The 8584-nt window shown below is 41.5% G+C and overlaps 1 protein-coding gene across 2 annotated transcripts in view; it reads right to left on the bottom strand.

Annotated features, from left to right (window-relative positions):
• Positions 1-639: 639 nt before the first annotated feature.
• Positions 640-8584, bottom strand: part of tgm2 (transglutaminase 2, C polypeptide) — a 28877-nt gene continuing 20932 nt past the window's right edge. For both annotated transcript variants that reach the window (NM_001141723.1, XM_014167958.2), the window contains 7 exon segments: positions 640-1117; positions 2841-2977; positions 3677-3837; positions 5690-5965; positions 6275-6514; positions 6811-6914; positions 7192-7327. In NM_001141723.1, coding sequence (NP_001135195.1) covers positions 967-1117; positions 2841-2977; positions 3677-3837; positions 5690-5965; positions 6275-6514; positions 6811-6914; positions 7192-7327 — 1205 coding nt within the window. In that variant the 3' untranslated portion in view covers positions 640-966.

Raw genomic sequence — 8584 nt, 5'->3', positions numbered from 1 at the left:
TTTCAGAGCTGTCAAGAAGACGGAGGATAACTTTTTGTCCTCAAGGAAATTGCTATGTATTTGCCAAAAGATTGCTTATCAGTCCTATTTGGTCATGTTGCTTAATACTTTTCTCCTTGCACAATTGTTGACACAGGGTTCATAGGCTTAGAGCTGGCAGCACTTCTGTAAAGCTGTGTCTGTCTAAATAATAAATGGGCATATCAAATACCTTTTTATGGGTATCTAAATGTATTTGTATACAGTATAATCCAATAGCTTTTAATGATAGCAGTGACCGCAAACTAAGTATACAAATAGTACATAGTAACCATTATGCCATTTCATACAGATGTTGTATCTTAATTTGATCCGTCTTTTGTTACTGATAATTTTCCTGCACAGCAGAAAATGCAAATTGATAGTGTATTCAAGGTTTAATAAGGCTTTTAAAGTTTGTAATTTCCACTATAAAATGTCAGACTTGATTTGCCCTAATGAAAAATGTATGCATTGTCAATACATCATTTAGAACATAGGCCACTTACTGTATCAATAATCATAACACAAATCTTACATTATTAAGCTTTACTTGAACAGATTTCTAATCCCAACAAATTGTGGATTTGCTTGACAAAAAAGAGAGCCCGAAAAATAGAATATGTGCTATTTTCCATGTATTTATTAAAAAGGTCTGTAGCACTATATTGTCAATAAATGTATTAAAAAGGTCTGCAGCACTATATTGTCAATACATTTATTTACAATATGATTTTGTTGACACCAATATGGAAAAATGTGAAAGTATTACAATTCAAAGCTTTCCATGCAAAATATTTATACATCCTATAAATGTATAAATGTATAAAACTACAGGTGATAAGAGAGATATATGTATGAGAACAGCAATATGTTGCTTTGCAAAGATTTCGTAACAAGGCTTCTTTCTCATCAGGTTTTATGGAGTGTTGGCTCAGGGTGGGTCCTCTATTTTCCGATGATGACGTTCCTGTAGCCCTTGACGTGACACAACTTATTGCTATCGAAGTCGACCACCAGTTTCCTTAGGCCCGAGTGGGTGGGCGTGAAGTAGATTTTGACCTTGGCATCCTGCCCAGGTTCCACCGTGGAGTTAAGTCTAAGAAGGGTAAATATTTAGAAGTTACTCTATCTACATGCACTGTAACTCTATCACACTACATTCCCAGCATACATATTTAGACAGTTGATTATTTTTCATGAAAGTTTAGTTGAATATCTTGACTATCTATGGATGTCTTTAGGTACAGATGTAGGATCTTAATTTGATCACTCTTTTGTTTCTGAGACTTGAAATGCAAACCTGTAGTGTATTTTAGTTTTAAAAAGGCTTATATAAGTTTGTAATATCCATTTTATAATTTCAGACTTAATTTGCCCTAATGAAAAATGGATCAACCCCTACAAAAAATATCCATGAATTATAATCCACATAATAATTCACATTTCCTGTTGGTGCAGGATTATTATTCCTCTGTAGTAAACTGGCTCAAATTTAGATCCTACAGCTATAGTGTGATTGTAATGATTTTTCTGAGCTGACCAGCAAGGACTGTGTATGTATTGCATCAGCCATAGTTCTCTACATAGATATATGTCTGAACTAGAAAACACTTTGGATTAAAGCATCGGCTAAATAAACATATTATAGTATAGGATATTTAATTATGTTTTATAAGCTCGTCAAACTCATTCAAAACTGTTTTTATGAACAAATCCATTCATATTCTCGTCTCGATTGTGTAACACCACATTGAGCCAAACATCTAGGAGTCACATGCCAACCAAACCTACAACTCATCACAATCATCTGTCACACCCTGATCTGTTCTTGTGATTGTCTCCACCCCCTCCAGGTGTCACTTATTTTCCCCGGTGTATTTATCCCTGTGTTTCCTGTCTCTCTGTGCCAGTTTGTCTTGTATGTTCATGTCAACCAGCATGTTTTTCCCGTACGCCTGCTTTTTCTATTCTCTTTTTGCTGGTCCTCCCGGTTTTGACCCTTACCTGTTTCTGAACTCTGTACCCACCTGCCTAACCGTTCTGCCTGCCTTGACCTCGAGCCAGCCTGACACTCTGTACCTCCTGGACTCTGAACTGGTTTTGACCTTCTGCCTGTCCACGACCATTCTCTTGCCTACCCCTTTGGATTATAATAAATATCAAAGACTCAAACCATCTGCCTCCCGTGTCTGCATCTGGGTCTTGCCTTGTGCCCTTATACCATCTGAATGCTTGGAAAACCAACTATGACAAAACAATACTCTCACAATCAAATTATTATTATAAATACTGAATAAATCCAGACAAACATTCACGACCTGGTGAAACAGTCAGCTTCCGTCCAGTGAACTTCCTAGTCTTTGATGTGAAAATGTTCATTTTCAAATCCCAAACATTTTTTGAGAAGATTCATTAAATTGTGGTCTTGGCAAAACTCTTGGATAGTTAAAGTGTGCTTGAATTGTACATGGCTGGGAATTCAGTATCTCACTTAGCACTAATAAGACTTTTAGTCTGCTTTTGACATGTAAGCACTATTGTGAGTCTGCTACAAAACATACATTTCCTTTGTCATGAACACCTCCAACTCCACCAAGGCATGGACACGCACTACTTGGTGACTAAAACATGATTGATTATATGTCTTTGAATTATACATATCCTTTTAGACATCCTTAACAAACATAACATGCAATTGTTGTTTTGACCCTCACTAATAGGTCCTATTTACACTCCTGTTACTTTTAGTGGTAAATGCACTTGATCTGTAAACAGTCCCGTTTGGAAATAAACGTCACCCTGTCATGGTTCCCTCCTACCTTTCAGTGACGATCTGTCCTCCAGTGAGATTGGACCCCTCCACGGTGAAGCAGCAGTTCTGCAGCGGTACCGGGAGAGGGTTCTGCAGGGTGATCTCAGCCGCCAGCTTACGGTTCTCTTTGGGTTCCCCAAGGATCTATATATCAGGGAACGTAAATTCTTAATGCTTTGACATATTGCATTTCATCGGCTAGGCGAACATGGAGAACGCTCCATCTCTGATAATCACACTCAAGCTTGCAATGCCAGCTGGAACGGTTCTTTCAAACAATTTATCAAATGTTGACACATGTTGACATAAGACAGTTGATTATTTTTTATGAAAGTTTAGATAAATATCTTGACTATCTATGGATGTCTTTAGCTACAGATGTAGGATTTTAATTTGATATCTCTGATAATCACACTCCAGCTTGCAATGCCAGCTGGAACGGTTCTTTCAAACAATTTATCAGATGTTAACACATGTTGACATAAGACAGTTGATTATTTTTTATGAAAGTTTAGATAAATATCTTGACTATCTATGGATGTCTTTAGCTACAGATGTAGGATTTTAATTTGATATCTCTGATAATCATATGCAAACTTGCAATGCCAGCTGGTACTGTTCTTTCACATTGTGACCTCTGTCCTGGCATGAGTACTTCCAAGCAACTTAGTTCTCTTGGAGCTGTGGTTAGCGTCCTTGGCTTGGGACCAAATGCTTGAACGTTTTTGATTCCCTAGTCAGAGTACTCCACTGAGGTTACTGCAATAAGTATACTTATTACTCATGTTAATCACTGTATTCTTGTGTTTTGTAAAGTGTTAAAGTAGTGAGTAGTGGCCGTACCCTGACTTTGATCTCGGGGTTAACCAGTACGACGTTCCTCACAGCGAGGTAGGCCTCTTGGGTACCGTAGTCTAGGAGCAGAGCCGCCAGCCGGATCAGGTTGTCCTCAGTGAGGTTCTCTGCATACTTGGAGTAGTTCATCCTAAGAGCAACCCGCTTTTCTGGAGCGAGACATAATGCAGAGAAAGTGAGACACCACAAAATTCCTCAGGATGTTGACACGTTGACATAAGCAGATACATAGAACACTGGACAGTATGATTTCATTGCACACAGACACACATTCACGAATTAGCATGAGACATGAAATAACATGAAAAGATAACTCCATACACAGTCTTAAACTCTAAATGAGTTACAGTATATCACGCTCACATATACAGAACCATTGTAAAGTATTCAGACCCCTTGACTTTTTACACATTTTGGTATGTTACAACCTTATTCTGAAATGGATTAAATAAAATCATTTCCTTATCAATCTACACACAATACCCCATAATGACGACGCAAAAACAGTTTTTTAAATGTTTTATTTGCAAATGTTATTAAAAACAAAAATATCATATTTACTAAAGTATTCAGACCCTTTGCTATGAGACTCGAAATTGAGCTCAGGTGCATCCTGTTTTCATTGATCATCTTTGAGATGTTTCCACAACTTGACTGGAGGCCACCTGTAGTAAATTCAATTGATTGGACATGGTTTGGAAAGGCACACACCTGTCTATATGAGGTCCCACAGCTGACAGTGCATGTCAGAATGGCTGAAGAAATTGTCCGTAGAGCTCTGAGACAGGATTGTGTCGAGGCACAGATCTGGGGAAGGGTACCAAAACATTTCTGCAGCATTGAAGGTCCCCAAGAACACAGTGGCCTCCATCATTCTTAAATGGAAGAAGTTTGGAACCACCAAGACTCTTCCTAGAGCTGGCCACCCGACCAAACTGAGCAATTGGGGGAGAAGGGCCTTGGTCAGGGAGGTGACCAAGAACCCGTTGGTCACTCTGACTAGAGTTCAAGAGTTCCTCTGTGGAGATGGGAAAATCTTCCAGAAGGACAACCATCTCTGCAGCACTCCACCAATTAGGCCTTTATGGTAGAGTGGCCAGATGGAAGTCACACCTCAGTAAAAGGCACATGACAGCCCGCTTGGAGTTTCCCAAAAGGAAGCTAAAGACTCTCAGACCTTGAGAAACAAGATTCTCTGGTCTGATGAAACCAAGATTGAACACTTTGGCCTGAATGCCAAGCGTCACATCTGGAGGAAACCTGGCACCATCCTCACGGTGAAGTATGGTGGTGACAGCATCATGCTGTGGGGATGTTTTTCAGCGGCAGGGACTGGGAGACTAGTCAGGATGGAAGTAAAGATAAACGGAGCAAAGTATAGATATATCCTTTATGAAAACCTAATCCAGAGCGCTCTAGACCTCAGACTGGGGCAAAGGTTCCCCTTCCAACAGGACAACAACCCTAAGCACACAGCCAAGATAATGCAGGAGTGGCTTTGGGACAAGTCTCTAAATGTCCTTGAGTGGCCCAGCCAAATCCCGGACTTCTCGTCGAACATCTCTTGAGAGACCGGAAAATAGCTGTGCAGCAACGCTCCCCATCCAACCTGACAGAGTTTGAGTGGATCTGCAGAGAAGAATGGGAGAAACTCCCCTAATACAGGTGTGCCAAGCTTGTAGTGTCATACCCAAGAAGACTCAAGGCTGTAATCACTGCCAAAGGTGCTTCAGCAAAGTACTGAGTAAAGGGTCTGAATACTTGTGTAAATGTGATATTTAATTGTAATTTTTTTTATAAATTAGCAAAAATTTCTAAAAACCTGTTTTTGCTTTGTCATTATGGGGTATTGTGTGTAGATTGATGAGGGGAAAAACTATGTAATCAATTTTAGAATAAGGCTGTAAACGAACAAAAAGTGTAAAAAGTCAAGGGGTCTGAATACTTTCCGAAGGCAGTGTATATATACACAAAACTTTCCATTATACAAAGCCAACTGACCTTCTCCAGGTGCCAACTGTACGTTGAGCAGGTCTTTGAACCCACAGTTCTCTCCCAGAATACCGTTGTAGGACACAGCTCTGGAGCCGAACACCAGACGGCACTTCTTCTCATTGGGCGTGTTGTTTGTAATCACGGCAAACACGTCAAAGTCACAGCCCTTTCTCATCTCCGCGGACACCTTGATGACGATAAGCAGGCCAGCATTGTCTTGCTGCTGCAGTAGTTTGTTCTGGTGGTTGGCTTTTGTAAAGGCCTCCCTTTCCTCGTCAGAACCTGGGGGCACAGAAAGCAAAAGTTATACATGCTTTCATATACTGTAAATTAACTCTGATACATTCTGACACATTTAGGGAAGAATAACAACTTGTTTTCAGTGTAGTCTTTAGTGAACTTCACCATATATTTCTTATTTTGAAGCTCCATACTTTATCTGATTGTACATATAATGAACAGACTACTTCAAATACTAAAGAAAGAATATGTGACTTTCCTATCTGCTGTCTTGGCGGCATATCATGGTGTAATGTGACATTGGTGTGTCCTGGTGGCATGTTACAGTGGTGTCATAGTGAAGCTCCCTACCCTCAGGGTACTTGTACAGGTGTGTGATGTCCTCTCTCCTATCACTGCCCACGCTCTTAGTGCTGATCTTCAGCCCCACATGGACGGAGCTAATGATCTTCTTCGTGGTGCCATCTTTGCGCTTCATGAAGGTGTGCACGTCAGCATTGACCTCCGCAAACACAAATGGGGCGTCATATTTATAGGTGAGCTCGCCCTCCTTGATGGCTTTCAGTGGGATAGGGCCACAGCAGTAAACCCCTGAAAGAAGGACAATCTGTGAGCGAACTGAAAATTACATGTTTTTATGACATATCTGCAGCCATATCCTTATCACTTCTAGTAGAATATGATGATGAGCAATTCAGGAGTTTTCTGGAATCAATACACATATGAATTGGGGTCAGGCCCTTTTATGGGCTATTCTGAAATTGTTGGGATTATTGTAGTTGGGGTTACTGTAGTTGGGGTTATTGTAGTTGAGATTATTGTAGTTGGGGTTATTTTAGTTGGGGTTATTGTAGTTGGGGTTATTGTCAATACCATCTAGGCCTCACCTTCACTCTTCTCCTGTGGTGTGGGGTCCATGACCTGCCAGCCGTCAAAACCTGGTTTGAGGTCAGGTCTGGTCATCCAGTTCTCCACCCAGCAGTGGTAGTTCCTACAAAGACACACAACCACAGTAACCCCTTAACCATTTCCAGACGGTCTGCTACAACAGAAGGACATTAGCTCATATACTCAACCTCTGGAATGCCTTAACCATTTCCAGACGGTCTGCTACAACTGAAGAACATTTGCTCATATACCCAACCATAGTAACCCCTTAACCATTTCCAGATTGTTGGAAAAAAGGCATGAACAAATACATGGATAGCTCTGTATTGAATTTGTCTGAGTGGAAATACACCGATTTGATAGTCCTCCTGAGGTCTCACCATATCATGTCTCTGGACGTCTGAACAAGTTGTCCGTTCTCGTCCACGTAGCGCTCTATCACCAGGTTACTGTTGGTGTCGTGGGCTGAATTGTAGTTGGTGACCAGTCGACAAGGGATGCCCAGGGCTCGTGAAACTGAGAGGGAACATAAATCATGTACAGTTAGCCAATACTACTCATCAACTATTCTACTACAGGTCTAACAGGTCATTTAGCAGACACTCTTATCCAGTGATGTACAGGAACAATTTGGGTAAAGTTGCTCAAGGGGACACCTAGTTGGCTTGGGGATCGAACCAGCAACCTTTTGGTTACTGGCCCAAGGCTCTTAACTGCTAGGCTACCTGCCCCACTATTCATAGAATCAAATCAAATCAAACTTTATTTGCCACAAGCGCTGAATACAACAAGTGTAGACTTTACCGTGAAATGTTTACTTACAAGCCCTTAGCCCTTAACCAACAGCACAGTTCAAGAAGAAGAAAATATTTACCAAGTACACTAAAATAAAAAGCAATAATAAAAAGTAACACAATAAGAATAACAATAGCGAGGTTATATACAGGGGCCACCGGTACCGAGTCAGTGTGCGGGGGTACAGGCTAGTTGAGGTAATCTGTACATGTAGGTGGGGGCAAAGTGACTATGCATAGGTAACAAACAAACAGCGAGTAGCAGCAGTGTTCAAGGGGGGGTCAATGTAAATTGTCCAATGGCGATTTTTATGAATTGTTTAGCAGTCTTATGGCTTGGGGGTAGAAGCTGTTGAGGAGCCTTTTGGTCCTAGACTTGGCGCTCCGGTACCGCTTGCCGTGATGTAGCAGAGAAAACAGTCTATAACTTGGGTGACTGGAGTCTCTGACAATTTTATGGGTTTCGCCTATTAATAGACACCACCTATTCATTTATATAGGTCCTGGATGGCAGGAAGCTTGGCCACAGGGATGTACTGGGCCGTTCGCACTACCCTCTGTAGCGCCTTATGGTCAGATGCCAAGAAGTTGCCAAACCAGGCGGTGATGCAACCAGTCAGAATGCTCTCGATGGTGCAACTGTAGAACCTTTGAGGATCTGGGAGCCCATGCCAAATCTTTTCAGTCTCCTGAGGGGGAAAAGGTTTTGTCGTGCCCACTTCACGACTGTCTTGGTATGTTTGGACCATGATAGTTCATTGGTGATGTGGACACCAAGGAACTTGAAACTCTCGACCCTCTCCACTACAGCCCCGTCGATGTTAATGGGGGCCTGTTCGGCCCGCATTTTCCTGTAGTCCACGATCAGCTCCTTTGTCTTGCTCACACTGAGGGAGAGGTTGTTGTCCTGGCACCACACTGCCAGTTCTCTGACCTCCTCCCTATAGGCCGTCTCATCGTTGTTGGTGATCAGGGCTAC

This window comes from Salmo salar, chromosome ssa22, assembly GCF_905237065.1.
Source record: "Salmo salar chromosome ssa22, Ssal_v3.1, whole genome shotgun sequence".
Lineage (NCBI taxonomy): Eukaryota > Metazoa > Chordata > Actinopteri > Salmoniformes > Salmonidae > Salmo > Salmo salar.
Note: the sequence above shows the minus strand (reverse complement) of the source record. Positions and strands in the feature narration are given on the sequence as shown.